Raw genomic sequence first — 24,470 nt, forward strand, 5'->3', positions numbered from 1 at the left:
GTTCAGCTTCTTCTGAAGTATGGGCATGTTATAACTTGCTCAGTCGTTCCCCCACTGATGGACATTCAGGTTGTTTCCAGATTTGCTGCAGCGCATTGTAACTAACGACGCTGCGATGAATGCTCTCAGACATACATTATGGCCAATTCATGTTTTGTTTTTGTAGGATAGTTTCCATTAACGGAGGATTGCCTTAGTTAAAAGATGTGTACATTACTTTGTTTTAATAGCTACTGCGAGACTGCCTTCTGAAAGTCTTGGGATTCATGCGCCCACCAGCAAATGCCATTTGTCCTGCTATATCCAGGATAGGGTATTATCAGTCATTGTGAATGTTGGCCATCCGAGCAGAGATACCACTGAGAAGATAGCATAGTGTAGTTATTAAGCATAGGGATGCTCTTGGCTAAAATACCCAAGTACCTATCTTAGCTCCAGCAAGCACTAGCTATGTGGCTTTAAGCTAAGACACACGACTGCTGTGTCAGTTATCCTCATTTGTAAAAACAGGGATAATATGAATACCTATCTCATAAAATTGTTGTGAGTATTAAATGAATGGTTATAAAAGACTTAAAACAGTGACTGGTATATAGTTAATTTTTTATAAGATGAAAAGATTAATATAATAAAATTAAAAAATCTGAACTTGTATCTCCATGACTACAAATTAGGTTGAGCATGTTTCTTGTGTATTTCCTGGTCATTTGCTTTTCACTTTCTTTAAGTTTTCTGTTTATAGTCTTTACCCATGTTTTTATTGGTCTGTCTTTTTGTCCATTTTCTTAGGAACTCTTTGTTTATTATAAATAGTAACCCTTTTCCTGTCACTTTTATCTCCCATAAGTGATTTCCTTTTTAGGTTTATTTTTTAATAGAGTTTTATGTGTGTTGTAACATAAAAACCTCAATCAGTACAGAACTATAAAAATAATTTTAAACTCGTATCATCGCATACTCCAAAAGATGACCGCTGTTCAGAGTGTGTTGTATGGAAACCCTCCCATTTACCCCCTCACATTCATTGGCTCTCAACCTTAGCTCTTGGTCGTCTAGGGGGCTTTTGGAATTGTACCAGTACTTGGGTTCCACCTCCTAGGCATTCTGACTTAACTGATTTTATTAAAAACTGGTGACCCAGGCATCAGTTTTCAGTAAGAGGCCTCATTTGATTCTAATGTACATCCAGGGATGGAAACTGGACCAAGCAATCATGAAAGGTCATTCCTATGTCAATTTGGTCCTACCTGGGAGTGTTACTAGTAATCACTACCGCCATCTGTTGGCGGGAGGCAGGTTTGTTCGTATCTATAAAGGGTCATGTTTCAAGAGTCTTAGAGATAGATGCATCTTTGTACGTATACACACCTTTTTAGTGTAATAATTTCTCGGGTCACTTCAAATTCTAAGATTCTTGAAGTTGACATCAACTTTATATTTATCTTCTGGATTCTGTACGTTCCACAGTAAAAAAAAAAAAAATGACACAATGTCATGTGCTACTCCTGAGGTCTCGTCAATGTTTGCTCATCAAATTTCCAGTGACATTTATCCTAATAATTAATAGGAAAATGTGTGCAGACAGATTTCAGAAATGCTTTCATCAATATCGGTTAAAAAAATAAAACAATTTTTGTGATTAATCGTAACCCAGCTAACCAAAAATTAAACCCCTGTCTCTTCCATCCCACCCCCTGCCCCACCTATGGGCAGTAACCAGAGTTCTCCTCTGCTGGGCTGTCTTAAGATGGCCTTTTTTCGTGTGGAATCACACAATGTGGAACATCAAGGGAAATAACAGGAAAGGCAGTGAACGGGGAAACACATTTTGAGAAATAACAAAGTTGGCAGAAAATGGAAGTGTCTCAGAGAAAAAATAAGACAACTGGCAGGATTGCAGGCTGCTGCGTGGACTGCTAATTAGATGGCGAGTTTATCTTCTGAGGGGAAGATATTTTTCCTCTCTTTTCCACGGAGAGGCCAAAAGAAGTCAAAGACACTGGGAGCATGAAATTGTTAGTCTGCCATAAAAACCATCTTGCCCTGGCTTTTAAGTATGTATACTAATCCCCCAGGCGGCTTTTATGGGTTGTGTGTTGTTCTTGTAGCTGGAAATAGGGGATAAGTCTCTGTCTCTGTCTCTGTCTCTCTTCCCCCCTCTCCCTCTCCCCCTCTATGCATGTGTGTATACATATATGTATCTTTTATTTATATACATGAATATATACATATACATATATATATGCACATATATATACACATATACATACATCTCGTTATAGCATCAGTGACAGTTTTAACAGTATGTCCACCGGAGACACCCATGTCTTCCTTCCCCATTAGACTGTAAGTGCCACCGCTGATCTGTTTTGTTCACTCTGTAACGTGCCACCCAGAGCCGTGACTGGCCCTTAATAAATGTTTGTCAATGAAAGAATAGAATCGTAAGGTATCTGAGGCCCTGAAGCACAAAGCCTGACTTGGTCTGACGGGGTTTTCGTCGCAGGCTTATTTCAATCTCCACGACAAAGCGTCAACAGAAGAAACCAGGGGCATATTGAGGCTGTTGAAGGGTGTGATCGGGGAAATCTAAAAATTTCTATTATTTGGATGGGATTCCCGGGTGCTTTGGCGGGGTGCTGTTGAGTGGCAGTTTCATTCTGGAAACAACAGCTCTGATGTGTCGCAGGAAGCCGGAGCCAGCCTCTCACTCCTGTTTTTTGAACTCTGTCCACCATTGATCCATGGAAGGAACAAGCTTTTTGATGCTTGTTAATTCCCTGATGCTTCATTAATTCCCTGAGAGAAAACGCCCCAGGCCCAGGAAAGTCAACCTTAGTACAGACAGCACAAGAGGCATTTAAATGCTGCTTTTCGTGTGTTTTTTAAGTGGAATGAAGATGCATATTTTTAAAAATGAAAAATGACTGGCATTCTCCCCACTGAAGATGGGAAGTAATTTAATTTGTTAGTGGTTTATTTTATTTGACAGCCTTTGTACATACTCGATTTGGTTTGTTACACTGAATTACCCTTTAATAATGGGTACACGTAAGGCCAGCCTCTGCCCCCCAGGTTGGTGTGATAATTAGATGAACGACCATATTGTTCAAGGTTTTCATGACAATGTGAACAGAAGCTATTTTCCTACCAGAAAAACCGGCAGCCTTTTCTGTTGTTTTTTTTCCAGTGCAGTTAATTGCTACCCAGTGACCAGTCAACCTACTAGCCCTTTTCCTAAGGGATGCTATGTTAGAGATGCTGTTCTAGAACTTCATGCTAAGTTCTGTAATCACGACAGAATTCCCTAGGTGGATGGAAGCGGTGCCTAAACCCCAAAGCCAATAGAAAACGCCAGAAAATCTTCCCTAGGCAGTCTATCAAAAGGGACCATTTTTCTGCAATTCGAAGTCTATGGTAAAAATTCTAGCAGTTATCACAGGGGCTGGAGCCACATTGCCAAGTTCAAGGGCAGCTCCACAGCTTAGTGGCTGTATGACCCTGAGCAAGTTTCATGACGTTCTTTGCTTCAGGATCCACATCTGTAAAGTGGGAACAGTATTTGTACCGACCTCTTAAGGTCGTTGTGAAGATTCAATAACCTGGGGAAGTGCTTAGCCCAATTCTGGCATACAGTAAGTTCTCCGTAGCTGTTTCTTTGTTAGATGGTATGTATCAGGCCCTGTGCTCACTTTTCTCGGCAAAGCTGCTGAGAGAGTTGCTCTCTCTGACACTGCAGAAGGGAGCATTGACGTGGAGAAGGGTGAAGTGACGAGCCCAAGGCCACGTGCCCGGTAAATGGTCCAGCCAGGTTTCAAGCCCAGCTCTGCATGGCTCCAAAAATTCTCTAACACCATAGCAACTTCAAAGGTTGTATTTGTGTACCCCCTAGAAGAATTTTGAAAAGCTGTGTAGTTTCCTGAGCATTTTTATGTAGATAACTAAGCATTTCCATTTTAATGGTAAGTAATTACAGGGACTGTGATTTCAGGAGTATATTAAACATAGGCACTTTAGAATAAAACTGTTATATCACCTTTTTAATGCATTCAATGAAATTTAAATACCATCATAACTGAACAGGTTATTTAAAAGAACTTTACATTGCCCCTTTTTCCTATTGAAACATGCATTTCCATTGCGCTTCCCCCAAAGAAATGCTGAAGGCTTTTTCATCATTTTTGCAACAGAAACAGATTTTCCTCCCATGTATATAGGACTATAAGAGTTTAAAATTTTCTTGTGGATTATAATTGTCTCTAAAATGAATAGAACACACTTGACCAAAATAACACACCTATAATTCTGACAAGTAATGATTAAACATAAAAAGTAAAATTTTGTTAGAAATTCATATTATAATGAGCTGGGGTTGGGGCATTTGTGGAGCCTTGATTGCCAGTATTGGCCATTGTCCCTCCCAGAAGTGTTTATACCTTGGACTGAGCATCATAGTAAGATCCAGGATGGGTGAGGGTCTGTCTTCTGTCTTTTGCAAAGGGGAGAAGGGGAACCTAGGCTGTGGGTATCTCCTGAGATGACTTGATTTTAGGAAGGAACATGTGTGGAAGTTAGAAATGGGGAAGTTTCCTTTAGAACTGTTCCAGACAGTCCTTAGGAAGTCATCACATGCTCCTGTTTGAAACGGCTGCTCTGCACCACTAAGCCATGTTGCTTTGGACCAGGGATATTTCCAAGCCAGTGTTTCCCCCATTTTCGGGATGACTCACTCCCTCTCCTTGACAAAAAAGTCTGGGTGCTGTTTAGCTATTGGCTGTATCCCAAACCTACAGTAATTGTCATTGGACAGTCACAAAGGATGTTCCTTGAAGGAAGCCCAGGGAAAGGCAAGAGAGCAGACTTGAGTGAGGCTGGACTCTGGAACTTTCTAGCCTCTGTTCAACCCTTTAGTGTCTCCAGATGGAATGGCATAAGCACCCCAAATTCTCCACCAGGCCTCCAGCCTGTGGGCCCACAGCACCAGCTTCAGGGTTTCCCTGCACCCAGAGGAGGTGGACAGCTCTCATCTGTTCCTTTTCTAGATCAAACAGCCATGGTCGCAGCTTCCCAAAAGGGCTGCTTACGAACAAGAACCGAGGTGTGGGGTTGTGTACTGTCCAAGCTTCTTAAGGATATCTGTATGGTGAATGACCGGCATGTAGCATATGCTCAATAAATGTTTACCAGAGGTTTCACCTGGGGTCACTGTGAGGTCATACATCCCTATATGTATTTCCTAATTGATGACATGGAACCCACTTGACCCCATGACCTTCGTATATCCTGTTAATTCCAATATAAAATAATCTCAGTTATTTAGGGAGGCTTGGTGGGGAACATTTCTTGAACCTTGACAAGGAGTACGGAACAATATGAATTGAAATTGAGAGCATTTTTTTTTTTTTTAATATATCTTTATTGATTTCAGAGAGAGGAAGGGAGAGGGAGAGGGAGAGATAGAAACATCAATGATGAGAGAGTCATTGATCGGCTGCAGCCCGCAACCTGGGCATGTGCCCTGACCCGGAATCGAACCCTGATCGCCTGGATCCTAGTTTGACACGCGACCGCTGAGCCACGCCCGGCTGGGCATTGAGAGCATTTTTTAAAAAGACCCCACAGTGTTGATTATGTTGATAGTCCTTAACAACCCAGGGTTTTTAAGCGTTCGTCAGCTGAACCCAATCAGATCTGGCCCAAGGTGACGGAACAGCTGAAAATCCATCGCCTGCCCCTCCAGACGCCCCCTCTCCCGTCTCCCCCTCCCACTCAGCCTCCTGTCTGCCTCCAGCTCCTCTCTGGCCGCCTCCCTGCTCTCAGCCTCGCCTTGAGCCTGTGGGCTTCCTGGGGCTCCGGAGGCTGCCACGGTGAACACAACTGGGTTTTTTTCTGCCAAGAGTCGGTGCAGGGAGGCCCTTGAGTCCTCCCCTCTGGCCTCTCCCTGCTGTGCGTTTTCACAGATGTCATTGAAAGTGGGGGCCTCGGGGCTTCCAGGATTCAGCTCAGCTCTCGCCCGGTGTCCTGAAGGGGGTCTCTCTGACCTGCTGCAGTGGAGGATTGTGAAGAATCGCCTCCGTAGTCACCAAATAAGCCGTGTGACGGCAGCATTCATTTTGTTAGTAAATGGGTTCAGGGAAGTGAAAGATGATCTTGGATTTCCCAGCAGGGGAGGCAGCAAAGATATTAAGAAGTGGAGGAAGGAGGAATGAAAGGGGTGGAGAGGGAAGGGAGAGAGCGCAGAGAGGAGGGAACGTCTTAACTGGAAGGGGAGTCGGGAATGGGCAGCTACCTGCAACCCTGAATCTTCCTTAATTTCCCAGTAACATCTGTGGTCCAGCCCTGTCTGTGATCCCACATCTTCTCCTGCCAGGCGGCTTCCCTCTCACTCCTCTCCGCCCACAAAGGCTCCTCGCTGTTTTCCCTACACTCTAAGCATGCTCCAACCTCAGGGCCTTTGCACTTGCTGTTTCCTCTGCCTGGAATGCTCCTCCCCAGAGAGCCACACGGCTCCCTCGCTCACTTCATTCAGATCTCTACTCAAATGCCATCCCCTGAGAGAGGCCTTCTATGACCACCCCCCTCAAATAGCACACCATCTAGTCTCTGCCCCCTTACCCAACTCAGGTTTTCTTCCTGTCCGATAGAGAGGAGGGATTTAGTAAGGATTTATTGAGTGAGGAACTAATCACTAACTTCCAGCCCCGGAACACAAGGAGTCACACATTTGCCGACATTCACTTTGCACTCTCCCCTCTGAGCTTTTGCACATGCTGGTCCCTCTGATTAGAGCACAGCTCTTTCTCCTCCCCACCCCCCACTTCTGCCGGGTAGGTTCCCACAAGCCCTTTATGTCCTGCCTTGTTTAATAGTCTCCCCTTTTTGAGGTCTCCCTTGACCTCCCCGGGTGGACACGACACATCTGGCCAACGCTGTCTGGGCGGTGCCTGCTGACTCCACAGCACAAGTCACCACATGAAATGTCTTATTTCCTCTCTCCCACGTCCCAAGTGCACTCTCCCAGTGTCTAGTACGCAGAGCAACTAAGGGCTTAGGCTCCAGAGTCAAAGAACCAGGCACGAGCACTAGCTGTGTGACTTTACATAAATTACTTAACCTTTCTGGCCTCAGTTTCCTTATCTGTGGAACAGGACTTATAATATCTACCAAGAAGACATTGATGAGAATTCACTGATGAATTGCTTAGGTGCTTACAATATCCGAAGCGATCAGCTGGGCAAGAGGATAGTGAGGGAGTTTATGCTACTTGAGGTGGGGTGGGCAGGGAAGGCCTCTCTCGGGGGGATAATTGAACAGAGACCGGAGGAGGTGAGGGAGAGAACCGTGAGGCTCTCTGGGCTCTTTGCATCCTGCTGACACTTATAGCTGAGATGCACCTGTAAGTTTTAGAGCAGGTTTGACTCTTGAGCCCTGGGATGTTCCTCAACCCATATTCTAACGTGATGCTGGTTGTCTGGCCAGCAAGGCTGAGTGCTCACCCTTTAGAATCAGGCTCGGGGATGAGCTGAAATAGTCCAGGTCAGGGAGGAGTAAGAGGTAGCTGAGGGATGGGCATGACCGAATTCCAGCAGGACCATCCAGAACTACCTGCCTCCCGCGAGGGCCAAGGACTGCCCGCCTGCCGGCACCCCCCCATCTCAGAGTCGATCCCAGCCTTGTCACCCACTGCCAAGCTGGCTCAGAAAAGCGGGCTCGTCTACAAGTTAAAGGTCCTGGCTAGATCCTGGGTGTTGTCTGGTTCTGCTGTTTTGCGAGAAGGGGGCTCTGGGCCTATGGAGAATGGCTTGGGCACGGGGTATGGGGACAGAGGAAACTCTGGGAGGAGAGGCAGAAACCCGGGCTGTGCCAGCAGCCCCAAGCTGGGTGGCCGTGGACAGGGCACTTCAGCTCTCAGGGTCTTGATCAGCTCACCTGCAGGTTTCAGGAACTGCCCAGGCCAATTGTTTCTAAACTTTCCTTACCCACAGAAATAGTTATTTGAGCAAAATATGACTGAGAATCCAAACGTATACCAAGAATGATGAAGGGGGTAAGACCTGAACACCGCAGGTTCCCACTACCTCCCCCTCCACCAGCACACACACGCACACACACACACGCACACACGCGCACACACACGCGCACACACACACACGCGCACACACACACACACACACACACACACACAGCCCTGCCCGCCCTCTAAGGGGCTCTGAGGGCCCTTCCAAGGTGCTGTGTTCCGTGATTCACTGTCACATCCCTATCACAGAGTCCTTAAGCTGAACCACGTGGAATCACTGAGATCTGACCATTTTTCACTTGCAAAATGGCCATTGCACATCTCACCCGGATGGTTTCATCTGCAGCAGCGGTGAAGGCTGTCCACTCAGGACCCACTGCCCAAGTCCAGCTCCTCAGCTCACTCTCTGTGCGACATCGGACAGGGCAGTCACCTCCTGCCCTCCCTGCCAGAGTGGGGAACAGAGGAGGACTCCCTGGGTGGGCTACCGGGAGGACTGCACGCAGGGGTGCCTCCGAGGCGGGCCGTGGCACAGAGCCCTCCGTGAATGTCCTAGCGACACCTCTGAGCCCACGTCGGGAAGCAGCCTCCCACCCCCCTCCCTGCCCGCCCTGGCAGGAGAGCGTGGCCAGAGCACGTGGGAACCGCAGTGCCACCAGGGCTCCCGAGCAGCCACCCCGTCCAGCCTGCCCCGCCGAGCCTCCCTCTTCCTTCTTACGGGGGCGTCACTGGGCAGTGGGCACGCCTTGGCCCGGGCACGGGGCGGTGCTGGAAGGCCACGCGTGGCTCCCAGCCCCCTGCCCTGCCCGGGCGGAGCATCAGAGCCCCCCGGCTGCCTCCGAGAGCCTTCCCGTAAGTGGCGCGTCATGGGACGTGTCAGCCCGAATTAGCAGGCAGGCCCGTCACGTTAGCGGAAGCCCTGGGCCGGCGGTTTCCCCTCTGTAACGCCGCCCGATCCTCGCTGTCACGGTGCCTCCCCCGTCACCACAGGCACCGGCAGCCGCTGCAGACGACACACGGTAATGAACAAGGTCCAGAGTTCAGGGGGGCCCCGAAAGCCCTCGCAGATTCCATTTCTTCTGTGGCCCAGGGGAGCCCGCACTGAGCTCCGCTCCCTCTGGGACGCAGGCAGCACTGAAAAGCGCGGGGTGGGGGGAGCCCCTTTAGGGCAGACCTTCCGTGCATGGCGTGAGTTCCCCAAAGCACACAGGACGGACGCCCTGTTCAAACGCCACGAACACCTGCAGCGCCCAAAGGAGGCGTCCAGAGGCGGCTCGCCACAGATCGATGCAAGCTGCCGCTGCTTGTATTATCAATAATGCTGTCGGTTTCATAGCTGTGCCACTTGCAGGGCATTCGTCACTTCCTGCCGTGTATGGTAGTTGGGTGTGGCGGGATACAGTGGGCAGGGCCCTAGCTTTGCCGTTGGGTGGACTCTGGGATCAAAGAGCTGGGCAACCCTGGGCCAGTGACTTAGCCTCTCTGAGCCCGAGTTTTCTCTTTGCAGTTGTACTTTGTACTCGTACCTGTTTCACAGGGTGGTTGAAAGAATGACCTGAGATGATGTATGAAGGATGATTGAAACATAGTAAAAGCCCAATAAATATTTGCGGGGAGAGTTCCTAAGGGCAAAGTCACTGTCTTTAATCCATTACAGAGCCTTAACTCAAGACATACCCCTGTTGGTGTTTGATATGTATCACCCCCTCTTCCAAATTCTACCTCCTCTGTCCTCTACTTATACTCCACTGTACACCAGGAATGCGCTGGTGAAAACTCTGAACCTAGTCTTATCACTGGGAATTTTTTTTTATTTCTCTTAGGCTGATGGCAAAAATGTTTCTCGGGGCTTGCCCCTTACCTACCCTGCCACTTAACCTCCACCGTGATTCCCATCACAGATCCTTTATTCTTACCTTACTTAACCCCACCACAGGACCCTTGCACATGCTCTTGTCTCTGCCTGGAGCGTTATTCCCCCTCCTGGCCTAGTGAGCCCCTCCTCGTCCTTCACAGTCATCTAATCCATACTTCCTGAGCAAAACCTCTGCAGACCGGCCTGACCAGGTTAAATGCCCCTTTGCACTATAGCCTCTCCTTCTGGGCACTTGCTGCATTTCATTATGAGTGATTTTATATCTACCGCCTCCACCTAGACCAGCTGTCTGAAGGCAGGGACTGTGTCTGGTTTTGCTCACCAGTCGAACCTGCCCGGACCTTGTATGGAGCTCGGTAAATGTTGCTGAAAGGGTGCGTGGGAGAGTATACCGGAGGGCAGTTATAATTCATGATATGAATGAGCTATATCACGAACTATGTCATGAACGGGATTATAATTCATGATAATTAGGGTACAGTGAGTATTGTCACTGTTTTCAGATAGTGTAGCCAGAGCCCAGAAGGGGCAGGCTCATTGCGCGTAGTCACACAGCCATAGGCGGGTGGTGAATCCGTGATGAGAGCCCAGGCCTTGCTCCCCTGGGATTATGCTATAGAACCATTACCCAGACCTGGGGTGTAGTCTTTTCATCCCCTCCCTTTCCTGGTGTTCAGAGGACGCCTGGCTCTCCCTCTGTCCACCTCTCAAGCCACCTCTGATTTCCAGGATACCTGGCGCCACATCTGTATAGGACCCTGTGATCCTCCTGAATTATTCATTTAATTTAAAAACTCCCTCAAAAGCGAGCTTAACTCCTTCAAGACCGAGCTGGAGATTTTTGTTTTGTGAATGGTTGTATTGTCGAGGGCACCACACTTTGCAAATTTTAAGTGTTGTTTTCACCCTCCGCCCCTCACCCCTGGGATGAAACAGGCCTGGAAGGAGAAGTCTTCATCAACCAGCTGGTGTGAAGTTTTTCGGGGCTCCCGTGCAGGAGATGGCTTTCCTGAGAGGAAAACAGCTTTGGGCCCTTTTATTGTCTCGTTTCTGTGAAAGGACCACACCTGTGTTCCTGTGTTGCCGTCTGTCTGCTTTATTTTTAGCCTGTCCCCTGTTGGGCACTGTTCTCACTCTTTCAGGAGCCAGTTCGCCCAGGTGTAGTCCAAAGTGGCCTTGAATTCAGAGAGGGGGTCGGGAGAGTGTCGGGTCTTCGTTGACATTTGCCAGGAAGAGCCTCATGAGTGGGAAACTTTCACTGCCTGGTTCTCTGCCTGGGGAAGAAGGCATTTGCTCACATGCTCCTGCTCACTCATTCGACAGCTACTCACTAAGTACCATATATACATACACTGGGTACATCTATATCTGTAATGACCACATAATTTATTTCCCAAACGAGGGCAGTATAGATGGGAAAGTGGGTGCTGCCTGCTACACCAAGTATAAACAGTATTTTCCCAGATGAAGCAGGTGTCCATGGGTGCCCTCTCTTAATGGCTGGATTTGGACTATTAGAATCTTGGGCGATTGTGTTTTCTCAGAATATCCTAGGGATTGAGGACCACTCTTGGATGGGATCCAGACCTCCAGAGACATGAAGGGTCAGTTTAAATCTAAGTTGAACTAGACATTTCTAAAATTTTCCCTTAATTTCCTTTTTAAAATAGTTTTTAAATATATATATATCTTTATTGATTTCAGAGAGAGGAAAGGAGAAGAGAGAGAGAGAGAGAGAAACATCAATGATGAGAGAGTCATTGATCGGCTGCCTCCTGCACCCCCTGACTGGGGATCGAGCCCGCAACCCGGGCATGTGCCCTGACCGGGAATCGAACCCTGATCGCCTGGATCCTAGGTTGACGCTCAGCTGCTAGCCACGCCTGGCTGGGCAAAATAGTTTTCATGTTTTAAAAAAAAAAGTCTAGAACAACAGCTCTGGACGCCAGGGACACCACCCCAACCCCACCTCCAGTAGATTCTGAGTTCCTCTAAGATGAGGCCACCTAGAGGATCCTGGAGAAAAGTTCAGAATCTATAAAGGATGGAATTGCCCATCAAGGCTAAGTGCTGGTGACATTTTTTGAGAAAAGAGTGAAACTAAAGGAACAGAAGGGAGTAGGAACAAGATGATTTATGTCTCCTTCTCTTAGAGCTCCTTTGATGTGGTTATGGTTCTATGTGTGAAAGCAAAGGACGTAAACATGCTCCCTCTTTTCCTAGGGCAGAGCGTTGGTCCTAAAAGGATGTGTTTCTCTTGCCTCCCAGGTGCCTGTCCTCAGACCCATGGACCTGATGGTGGAGGCCACCCCGCGAAGAGTATTTGCCAACGCACACACATATCACATCAACTCCATATCAGTCAACAGCGACTATGAGACCTACATGTCGGCTGATGACCTGAGGATTAACCTATGGAACTTTGAAATAACCAATCAAAGTTTTAGTATCCTTTCCTTGGGGCCAATAACCAGTTGGCTTGAATCGGGAATATGCAGGTAAGAGCAGGCTTGGGGGAGAGGGGAAAAAAAGGAGCAGTCATAGCTAAACACCTAGCGTTTGTGGAGGACTGCTATCTTTTAAATTGCATTGGCATCTGTGACACTCTTTCATCCTAACAACGTTGGGGAAATACTGAATTACAAGTTGTGGACCAGGATGAGCTCTGGGCCAGAACTCTGAATTAATTCCTTCATGCAGATGCATTGATGTGTCCGGAATTAAAACTAGATGTGACTTTATCAACTATAAGATAAGGCCCTAGAGTTTAGTTAAGGGCTCCTTCCTCTTGTTGAAGGATTTTCCAATGGCCTGTATGGACAGTGTGGACCACAAGTACACATTACACGGCTTTTATTGTATCTGGTTTTTATTGCATCTTAATAGTGAAAATAATCATGGCTGCCATTTATTGAGTTCTGAGCACTGCACTGGGAACTTTTTGCATAGAATCTCATTTGGAGATGTGCACATATAATATTAGAGCTTGATGGATTTTCACATACAGAGCACACTTGTGTGACCAGCATCTAGACCAAGACGCCAAACTCTATTTGCAGTCCTCAAGTCCCCCCATCACTCTTCTTTTCAGTCTCTACCCACCAAGGGTATGTTTGATATAACAACCCCACAGTGTCAGTATTATTAGCTCCAGTTTAGCTAAAATTTAGAGAAGTCAAGGAAATTTCTGAGCAAGTGTCTGAGCTAGTAATTTTACTGTGCTCTATTGACCCTCTGTTTAATAATATAAATCAGACATTTATTGAGTACATATCATGTGGCCCATCCCACCACAAACCTGATGCTTCACTTGAAATCCCAATCTCAGTTAATGGTTTCACCACCCAGGCAGCTGAACAGCTGATGTAGAAGCCAATATTCTTTTTCTCACTCACCAGCCTTCCCACCCCCAACCCAATCTACCCTTGAGCCCTACCCTTCCTTCCTCTAAAATATATCTCAAATCAACTCACTTCTCTCCATCTCCATTCCCAGCAATCCACGCTAGAAAAGGCCACTGGTTTCTCACCTGTGTGACTGCAGTAATCTGCCTGGTCTTCGTTCTTTCTTGCTGTTTTACACAATACTTCTTCCCATAAAAGAGGGGACCTTTCAACATGTAATTCAGATATCATTCCTCTGCTGCTTAAAACACTAGCTTCCCACTGAACATAGAATAATATCCAAGTTCTTTGCCTTGGACTAAAGACTACACAGTCTTGGACCCTGCCTCCCTCTATGACATCCTGTCATACCACTCCACTAATTCACTCGGCTTCAGCCAACTAACCTCTCTTCTGTTCCTGGATAAATGTTGATGTTACTACATGCCTTGCATTTGCTGTCCCCTCTTTCTGGAATAGTCTTTCCCCAGAGTTCACACGGTTAACTACATGTCATCATTTAGACTTCAAGCTCATGTCACCTCCTCAGAGGCACTTCCATTAACTCCCAAGAAGTCCCCAGTAACCCTTCATCCCTGTTATCGTCATAACACTTATCACTATTTGAAACTTTATTTGTATATTTGGGGTCTCCTCATATTCAAATGTAAATTCTATGAGAAAAGTGACTTTGTACGATCCATTCCTGTATCCCAGTACCTAGAACCTTCTAACATATAGGAAGTACCATTTGGGTTGAACATGTCAAGTGTGAAGTACTAATAGGCCTTCCAAGTGGAAATATTTAGTAGATAGTTGATCATGAACTCTAACATGGAAGAATATTACTTTAAGAGGATATTACTTACTTTAAGAGGATATTCGTTAGAGTAAAGCTTTGAATGTTCTCATATAAAATAGACCCCATAAGGGCTCAAACACATAAAAAGGTTATTTCTCTTGTAAAGTCCCCTCATCCCCATCAGCAGACTGGCTCCTCCAGTGCAGAGATCCAGGTTCCTTCCACCTTGTCATCATGTTTATCTGCATCAGGACAGCACGGGGGGGAAGATTGTGGGGGACCACACCTGGGAGACTCCTAGGAGCCAAGCTCTAAAATAGCATGCGTTCCATTGGCTAGAAGCCAGCCACGTGGCTACCTCGAACTGCAAGGTCGGCTGGGAAATGTAGTTTAGCTATATGTGCATAGGTAAAAAAGACCTGGTTTTGGTACACGACTAGCTAGTCTGCACCACACAAAAGTGTCCAGTCGCCCTGCAAGGCTTTTCGGGGCTCGTGGTTTTAAGCAGATAGAGGCGATTTTGGAGACACTGAGAACTGACCATCAGGACGATTCCCGGCAGCTTTTGTTGCTCACAGAGCCGACTCCACATACGGTCTGAGCCTGGCAAAACCTGCCTACAGATTTTGCCTGGAAGTGCAGCTGCTAATAGAAGGAGCGTGGGCGGTGGTTCCCTTTCTCTCTCTACATCTATTCCAAGAGCCAGAAATCTGCTCAGGCTCAGCTGCTGTCACTCGGAGCTGCCGCTGTCCCCAGCCTAGGTGACATGTTTTCTGAATTTTGCCTCTAGGCCTTCAAGGGGAAGGGACATTTCTTTAGGCATTTTGGGAGACAGATGCCTTGGGGAGAATGCAGAGGGGAAATATTAATAGCACAATTTAGGTTATATTCTGCAGATGTCAGACAGCCTGCCAGATGCTAGCATACAAATGAGACTGTGTCGTTCACCCTTAAAGCAGCCGTATGTAAAATAATCATTGTCATCATGGGAGTGATGATCACTGATATCTATATAGTTATTTTCAACCAGACCTCCCTAAGCACTGAGCAGACCGTACAAACAGGGTTCCTTTTGCTTCCCATCACTGAAGTGCAGCCACCTCTGGGGTAGGAAGCGGCCACCGTTCAAAACAGCCTCGGGGAACCCACCACCCACCAGGCACGTCCTATTAAACCACCATTTCTCCGATGCCTCGTGTTCAGGGTAGAGTGCTGTGGGCTTCCCAAAGCGTGGCATGGGTACCATGGAGGTGGTAGGCACGGTCTCCTGAGCACCAGGTGGACTTTTTTTGTTTTCATAATTATGTATTTATGGTAATGAATACTATAAAACACAGCTACCCATCCTATGACTTCCCAGGTACTGAAAAGTTCATCTCAATTGTTGATGCAAAGTATGTTGATGCAAAGAAAATTATTAAGTGACTAGTAAGACGAGCGGTCTTGCGATGTGGTTTTTGAGAAAGTAATAACTTCCAGCGACCAGTGTTTGGTGTGACGTTGGAATTATGGTTGAGAACACAGGCTTCGAGTCCAACCAGCCTAAAGTTCTCACCCAGCTCTACTACTTGCTGGCTGTGTAAACTTTAGCGTGTGTCTTAACCTATCCAGCCCTCTATTGCATGACATGTACAAGAGAGGAGTTCTGTCAACTAGGACTGGGATAATTTCTAAGTGTTTTTTAATAGGAATTGATGGATATTGTGTGTATACACACACACACATACAGATAGACTGAGGGCAATACCTTGCTCAGTAAATGGTCAATAAACAGGGACCAGCACAGTCCTAATTATTATAGAAAGGGCAAGGAAACTAGAAAGGTCAAGTGTTAGAATGGTGAATTCTGCTGAATTCATTCTCTGAGTCCACTTCTCAGTTCTAGACTTCTCCTTTGGTGACCAGGTACTTGCATGATCTCTGAGGTCCAGGGCCTTGCATTTAGCACCATATCCAAGTGAGGCAACCTTCGCCTCATGGTACCTGGCCTTGAATTCTCTCCTTTCAGTCCGTCCCTGTATGGCGTAACCAGCCCTGGTTTAAAGTGGTCAGACTTTGGCCCTACTGGGTTATCTACATCAGGACAATAGTAACTCATTTCTAAATAAGTGATTTTCTAGAGCAAGAGGCAGCCCTAGCTTTTCAATACAGGAAAGTTGCTGTAAAAAAAGATGTTGCTTCTTTATGAAAACTATACTATACCTAGGACCCTTTGAACTGTCTTCTGAGGACTAAGTGAGTTGCCCTGGGCTCTTCCCTAGTTCAATATGGGACCTATTGAATATACACATGTCAAGTAAAAGTAAAGACAGCCCACAACAACTGTATTCTGAGCACCTGCTTTGCGCGCCAGGCGCTGCACTAAGCCGTGGGGATAGGCAAGTGAAAAGAAACAAGCTGTCTGCTTTCAGAATGACTTGCACCCAATAATCACACTAAGGACTATGTAATTACAAACTGAAATAAGTCCTATGAGGAAAGGGCTTATGGTTCCATGGGTGCATTTTTAGAGACCTGATATAGACTAGGGAATCAGAGGAGCTTTGCTGAGGAACTGATTACGGAGTTGAGACCTGAAAGAGGAAGCATGTGAGTTAACCTGGCAAAGAGATGTGGAGAGATTGGTTCAGCATGTACAAAGGTCCTGTGGCAGGGGGGAGCATGGTGTGTTGGAGGAACTCTAAGAAGGCCACTGTGACTAGAGGCCACACAGTGAGGTAGGCCGTGGTGTAAGCACAGCTGGAAAGGTCAGCAGAAGTCCAGTCTCTGGGCATGAGAAAGGGGATTTCTCTGGGAAAAGCCAACTGAAGTACTGCATCTTTGACCTTGGTGCTAGCGGCCCTTGGCATCAGCTTTATTTGTCAACTGAGCTGAGGCCCTTTTTGAGTTGATTCCCTGATCAAGGGACCATAAAACCTCCACTGGTGGCTTTCAGCTCTGTCACTTTGTACAAACATGGACAGCAGCCTTTTAATCCAGTGGGAATCTGCCAGCAGGCTTGGAGGAAAGCTGTAGGTAGGACCTAGTACAAATTTCTCTCCCTTGTCGCTGCTGTGCTTTAATCCACAAATGACTGGTGTTTAGTGTAAAAAACGACATTTCTTCCAATGACACATCCAGCACAGTGGCCTGTGTGCCAGGGCAGCCCCTCCTTCCCGTATTCAGTGATGCCTTGGTGGTTCTCCCAGGCCTGGTGCCTTGCTTATGTGGCTGCTGATGTTCTGTATCTGAGGCCAGACAGGGCTTTATGAGGCTGGGGATTTCTCCCCCGACAGGGCCAGCCCTTTGGGCCTCAGCTTGCCGACAAGAGAGGGCAAGAAGGCAACTATGCGGACTTCTCCTGGGCTTCTTGGGCTCCCTCGGAGCTCTGTAGCTTAGCAGTTGGGAATGCAGATTCTGGAGTCAGACTCGCTGGGTTTGTATCTAGCCTCATCTCCTAAGGTCTGTGTGACCTTGACAAGTTGCTTAACATCTCTCTGACCCTCAAATTCCTCGTCAGCTAATGGAGACAATACCACCATCTATCTTGTAAGGTTGCTGCGAGGCCTAGATGAGGTGATCGTGTAAAGTACTTAGCAGAGTGCCTGGCACAGAGGGAAGGCAATGGCACTTATTACATCTGGAACATTGCCCCAGCCCCCTGTTCTCACCTGGTTTTCGGATTCCATTCTCTTCTCAGAAAACCACAGGTTAAATGAGTCACACTATACAGGCCTGGCATCTTGGCCTATTGACCTACTGTGGGTTTTCCACATTTTTATATATGCCTACGGAAGGCTGCTAAGTCATAAGGAATTAAAGTAAAATCCATAAACATTTATTGAGCATCTACTGCATACGCTGGGAATGCCAAGATATAAAAACTCCATCCCTATTATTATGTGCCCTGTCATCTTGAAGGTGGGTGTACCAATCAGGGTTCAACCAGAGAAGCAAAACCATAGAAAGAAGGAGAAACCCAGAGAAATAAAATGACTTTCCTAAGTTCTCTGAGCAAAATAGATTTGGAATCAAAATTATATCCAAATCTCCAGACTCCCATTTTGTTACAATCACAGTATTTATCACAATATTAACTTACCCATAGAGATGAGGCTCCTGGTGTCCAACTCTCTCATGGATGATTCTAAGCCAAGGAAACTCCTTTTTATTGTTTATTTTCTTTATCTTTAATATGTATGCACTGTAGAGATTATAAAATGACCTGTAATCTTATCACCTAATTTTGGTGGAGATATATATATATATATATATATATATATATATGGAATTTATACCGCAATTTTAACATAAAACTAACTCACTCAACTGTAAGGGCTCATAAAAATAAATAATGAAATAAAAGGAAAAAATTTAACTCTGATTTATCCAGGAAGACTTCTCCTGTTAATCTAGGAGACACACGCACATGCACACACACCCTGCCCACCCACATACATATATATACACTCTTCCCTTCTTTATTTTTGTTTAGCTGTTATTACTCTCTAATACTGTATATAGTATTTATTTACCTTGTTTAGTGACCGTGTCCCCTACTAGAATACAGGCTACATGTATCAGGCTGTGATCTCTGCATCCAAAAGAGTACTGGCAAATCCTTTGGGAACATTTGTGGAGTATGTGGAGGAATGAATGAATGAATGAACAAATGAACCCAAGCTAGAGTTAGTAAAGGGTAACTTACATGCTTACCTTAGAATCTAATTCCCCTATAAGATATGGCTACATTGCCTTCCTGTCCTCTCTCCCTCCCTCCCTCCCTCCCTCTTTCTCTCTCTCTCTCTTTCTCTCTCAAAAACACTTTTTCATGTGACTATGGACAGACTGTATAAATTTTGTATCTAATATTCCTCACCTAAAATTATATACATATAGGTAGATAAGCATAGGAAATATCTTTTTCCATCCTAAAATACTACAACCTTATTAAAAGAAAATGTGAAAATAATAACTGAAAATTGAAAAGAAAAAACTCATAGACCCACCCAGGTAAAACTGTCCCTGACTTTTGGTATCATACCTTTGAACTCATCATTTTCAGAGTATAAGTTTTAAATGACATTATGATCATACTTAGACAGAATTTTTCATACTATGGTTTTCATAGAACTTCATTACATAAACAATTTAATGAGCTAAATCAAAATTTATTTATTACTTTCCTATTTCTGTATGTGTGTGCATTATATGCCTATGCATGTTGTTAATCTTTTATAATATTGCATTGCCGATGCAGACTTTTTAATAGAAAACTTTTTCCAAATTTGGGATTAAGAAAATTACTTTTGCACGGCCCCTTGCTACCCCTTAGCTTCTTGCCATCACCCTCTTCATTCCCTCATCCCACTGCTGGTGTAATTTATGGCTCTGGCTTCTTATTTGTTTTAAGCCCATCTCTTAAGGGGCGACCTCCCAGGGTCTTCAATTATTATTTTAAATGATGCTTTAGGCCACTGCCTGGCGCAGCGGTGCCCTCACCTTCCCACCTTCTGCCTTCCAAGCATGGAGCTCAGCTGCCAGGCTGGCTGTGCCCCCTCCTGTCCTCAGAGCTGCCTCCAGAGTCCCAGCAGAGGGGCAGATTAACCCCTTTTGATAGCAGAGGTAATTTGCCGGGCTCAGCATTAATAAGGAATGCCGTAAGCAGCCGGGTCAGGAAGAACAGATCTGTCAAGCCCCAGGGTTAATTTAATAGCAATCTGTTGGCTGTCTGCCTTGTATATTATCCGTGAATCCGATGCTCTGTTTTGCTTTTGCCATTTAGTTCTTTGGGACAACAGGGAAATAATTTGGATAGAGAGCTCTAAAGGATGGGGCAGAGAAAATTGACTGTCAAAATGCATCATTCCATTTTCAAGATAATACGGAGAGTGTGTGGTGCTTGTGTCCTTCCTCCCTCCTTCCCCACCTGAAGGGCAAAACCACCCAGACCGAGGTGTGTGTAAGGGAAGGGGCCTGGGCGTCTAGAGGTACAGGTGTGAAAGGCACTGTACCATCACCCCCCTGAGCCACTGAATTTTTGGTAACTGGACTCCTTACAGATGTTTCTAGAAATGAGCAAATTCTCCTTCAGATAACAGTTCAGGAAATCCCTTATCATGTTTCCGTCTCAACTTCTAGCTCAGAAAAAAATAGCACATCATAGGACACAAAAATCCTAGGTGAGATACTGTGTCCCAATGGTAGTTCTGAAAAATGTGGCCCCAAAGTGGACAGTGAGTTAACAGAGTGCAGGCCCAAAGCAGAAGAGAACTCCCTCCCCGATGAGGCGGGGGGTCCCCAGGAGAGCCAGGCCTGCACCCACAGAGGGGCTGGCTCCGGGGAGGCCACTACTCAGGGAGGAGGGTGGCCTGTGCTCCAGAACCCGGGCTCTGGAGTTGGACAAGCTCGGGTTCAAATCCCAGCTCTGCCCCCTGCTGGTCAGAAAGCCTGGAGTTTGTTTCCTGTACTGGAGATTGGACCCTTTAATAGGACTGACCTTGTAAGGCTGAGATGAAGGTCAAACAAGACAGTCCATGGCACTTGATAACCATTAACTGCAGGTTGTTATTTTCTTCCCCCTCGTCTTTATCATCGTGGTTATTAAAAAGAGGAGACGTCACAGTTTCTCCCCTGACTCCCACAGGGGGATGTTTTGAGGGTGAGGGGTGATGGACAGCTATTGAGGTCCAGGATGGGATGGGCAGGATGGATCCAGAGGCCGTTCACTCAGGGCTCACCTCCCAGGATGCTGCTCCTGAGGGTGGTGGGTGTTGCTGGTTTCCCAGATTTGTGTCAGTACTTTGTTTTCACACATTCTGACTTTGGGGCTTTATTTTTAGGTGATTAAAAAATAACCGTGGCTGTGGCACCTCCCCCTCCCACACAGCAAAGAGCGCTTCCAGTGAACCTCGGGTTTAGAGCTGCGCTGGTAGAGACAGAGAAAGCTGACGCCAGATTTTCTTTCCCTATTTTGGGAAAAGAGAAACCTGCTCACTGGCACAGTAGGGTCTGGAGGCTCTTTCTGGAGGGAGATGAAATCTGACAACAGCTGAACAGTGACTTCTGCTCACGGCACCCATGCGGTGGCCAGCCCAGGGCACGGGTCAGAGCTGCGGCTCGGGCCTCGTTCTGGGGGGCGCGGGCTCTCGCTCCCCAGGGTGGAGGGCTGACTGCAATAATATAACTCTGGCAGCAGTTGATCTGAAAGGTGGTATTTTGTGAATCCAGGGGGGGCCACATACTCTGGAGACCCCAGTCCTACTTGCACCTGGGTTTGGTGGGAGTGATTGCAGTAAAATGGGACCTTCGGTCTCAAGTTAATTTGAGAAAGAACCCAACAGGATGTGTGAGAGGTCACTGCAGGGGAGGGGCACGGCCAGCTGCAAGCCCGCATTGCAGCCACTTGCATGCCGGAGTGGTTGCAGCAGGACGGGGGCGATGTTGGATAGGGGAACGCTTGGCTGGCGTTGGTGGAACTAAAATACCAGTGTTTTCACTTGTACCGTATCTGAACTCTAAGGAGGGGACTGTGCTACTAACCAGGAAAAGCGTAGAGGACTTTCACCCATCCCAGCCTAGCAGGAGAGTCTGTATCCATCCCAGCTAGCAGGAGAGTCTGTATCCATCCCAGCTTAACAGGAGAGTCTGTATCCATCCCAGCTAGCAGGAGAGTCTGTATCCATCCCAGCCTAACAGGAGAGTCTGTATCCATCCCAGCTAACAGGAGAGTCTGTATCCATCCCAGCTAACAGGAGAGTCTGTATCCATCCCAGCCTAACAGGAGAGTCTGTATCCATCCCAGCTAACAGGAGAGTCTGTATCCATCCCAGCTTAACAGGAGAGTCTGTATCCATCCCAGCCTAGCAGGAGAGTCTGTATCCATCCCAGCTAATAGGAGAGTCTGTATCCATCCCAGCCTAGCAGGAGAGTCTGTATCCATCCCAGCCTAACAGGAGAGTCTGTATCCATCCCAGCTAACAGGAGAGTCTGTATCCATCCCAGCCTAACAGGAGAGTCTGTATCCATCCCACCTAACAGGAGAGTCTGTATCCATCCCAGCCTAGCGGGAGAGTCTGTATCCATCCCAGCTAGCAGGAGAGTCTGTATCCATCCCAGCTTAACAGGAGAGTCTGTATCCATCCCAGCTAGCAGGAGAGTCTGTATCCATCCCAGCCTAACAGGAGAGTCTGTATCCATCCCAGCTAACAGGAGAGTCTGTATCCATCCCAGCTAACAGGAGAGTCTGTATCCATCCCACCTAACAGGAGAGTCTGTATCCATCCCACCTAACAGGAGAGTCTGTATCCATCCCAGCTTAACAGGAGAGTCTGTATCCATCCCAGCCTAGCAGGAGAGTCTGTATCCATCCCAGCTAATAGGAGAGTCTGTATCCATCCCAGCCTAGCAGGAGAGTCTGTATCCATCCCAGCCTAGCGGGAGAGTCTGTATCCATCCCAGCTAACAGGAGAGTCTGTATCCACCCCAGCTAGCAGGAGAGTCTGTATCCATCCCAGCTTAACAGGAGAGTCTGTATCCACCCCAGCCTAGCAGGAGAGTCTGTATCCATCCCAGCTAGCAGGAGAGTCTGTATCCATCCCAGCTTAACAGGAGAGTCTGTATCCATCCCAGCTAGCAGGAGAGTCTGTATCCATCCCAGCCTAACAGGAGAGTCTGTATCCATTCCAGCCTAGCAGGAGAGTCTGTATCCATCCCAGCCTAGCAGGAGAGTCTGTATCCATCCCAGCTAATAGGAGAGTCTGTATCCATCCCAGCCTAGCAGGAGAGTCTGTATCCATCCCAGCCTAGCAGGAGAGTCTGTATCCATCCCAGCCTAACAGGAGAGTCTGTATCCATCCCAGCTAACAGGAGAGTCTGTATCCATCCCAGTCTAACAGGAGAGTCTATATCCATCCCAGCTAATAGGAGAGTCTGTATCCATCTCAGCTAACAGGAGAGGCTGTGTATCAAGTCACCTCTTGCCCATTCAATAGTGTTTCCCAAAACCAGATTCATAAACTCCTGGCACACACAGCAATGGTTTGAGTTTAACTGTTACGCATTTATTTTCATGCGTATTATTTAAAATGTAACTAGCTCCTTAGCCCCATGATTTTATGAATATTGGATTACTGCTTGGACAAGGCTAAGTAAAGACAAGTGAGTCAATTGAACTTGATCAGGAGAAGGAACTGTGATATAAAAGTACAGCCTGAGGCTATGCAGGTGGGGCAGAAACCACAGAGGTGGCTCAAAGCTGTCAAGTGTAGGAAAGGTGGGAATCATTTTGGTCAGCTTTCCCGTACAGGCATCCACATCAGGAGGCCTGCTCCTTCGCAGGAAGTTGCTGGGTCCTCAGACCTCAGCCCCAGCCAGGTGCCTCCCAACCTGCGCCCAGGCCCCCTTGAGCTCTCGGTTGGGCATGAAGGAATCAGTCCAGACCCACGCCTCATGGGTACCAGCCACCCTACTGAAGATGTTTGTTTCTGTTAAGCCACCTTCACAAGTGAAAGGTCAAATGTTTCATTGCAGGATACAAGGATGTGGCCTTTAAAAATGGAGGTATAATAATTCTTGATCAGAAAGTAAAAAAAACTAAGAAAAATAAAACAATGATAAACTAAGGGTGTGGTATATCCCATAGGAGGTAAAACTATCTCGCCATACCACTGGATGGCCTCTTTCTGATGCTTAAACTCCCACACAAGCCCTAAAGCAAATCTCAACTTATGGAGACCTGAGCCCCCAAATACCTTCGATAAGAGAAGTTTTGCATAATTACTAAAGAACACAAATTTGGTGCCTGGGGTAAAATCCTAGAGCTGTCACTCTCTGGCCACATGACTTGGGGAGGTTACTTTACGTACCCTGAGCTTCTGTTTCCACCCCCTGGAACATGCGGATAAGAAAAGTGATGATTGTAGAGCCGTTGTAAGGATTAGATGAGATAAAGTACCTGATGTGCTTTGAATAGTGATCGACCTACAGTCAGTGCTCAATAAATGGTGGCTATTATTATATTATCATCATCATCATCAACATATTAAAGACGAGCTCAGAGATTTCACAGAATAGGATTCACAGCGCAGCATAGATGTTATTTATCAGCCCAGGAGTCTAGGTAAAGGTTCCAATAAACTGAATTATTTAGTTGGCATGGGACAAGTTTGGTAACCACCATTGCAAAATGAGAAATGGAAGTCTGCAACTTGGCACACCTTCGCACAGTTGCATGAGCCCATAACTTGGATGGGACCTCTCCAAGTTACAGAGAACAGAATACTGGAAAGGGGCCGGGGAGACCTGAGTTCTAATGCTGCCTCTGACCCCTGGGTCAGCCGGGCCTCGTCTGCCTGGGACCAGTACTACCTGCCCATGCGCTCCGAGTTTTGATGAGGACCCACCGGGCCTGGT

The 24,470-nt window shown here is 46.8% G+C and overlaps 1 protein-coding gene across 5 annotated transcripts in view; it reads left to right on the plus strand.

Moving 5' to 3' along the window:
- PPP2R2B (protein phosphatase 2 regulatory subunit Bbeta) overlaps nt 1-24,470 on the plus strand; it is a 388,391-nt gene that overhangs the window by 326,829 nt on the left and 37,092 nt on the right. For all 5 annotated transcript variants that reach the window (XM_081135392.1, XM_081135390.1, XM_081135388.1 and 2 more), the window contains one exon: nt 12,162-12,339. In XM_081135392.1, the coding sequence (XP_080991518.1) occupies nt 12,162-12,339 (178 nt within the window). The remainder of the gene's footprint in view (nt 1-12,161; nt 12,340-24,470) is intronic.

The sequence above is a fragment of the Miniopterus schreibersii genome (genome assembly GCF_964146895.1).
Source record: "Miniopterus schreibersii genome assembly, chromosome: 4".
NCBI classification, from domain to species: domain Eukaryota; kingdom Metazoa; phylum Chordata; class Mammalia; order Chiroptera; family Miniopteridae; genus Miniopterus; species Miniopterus schreibersii.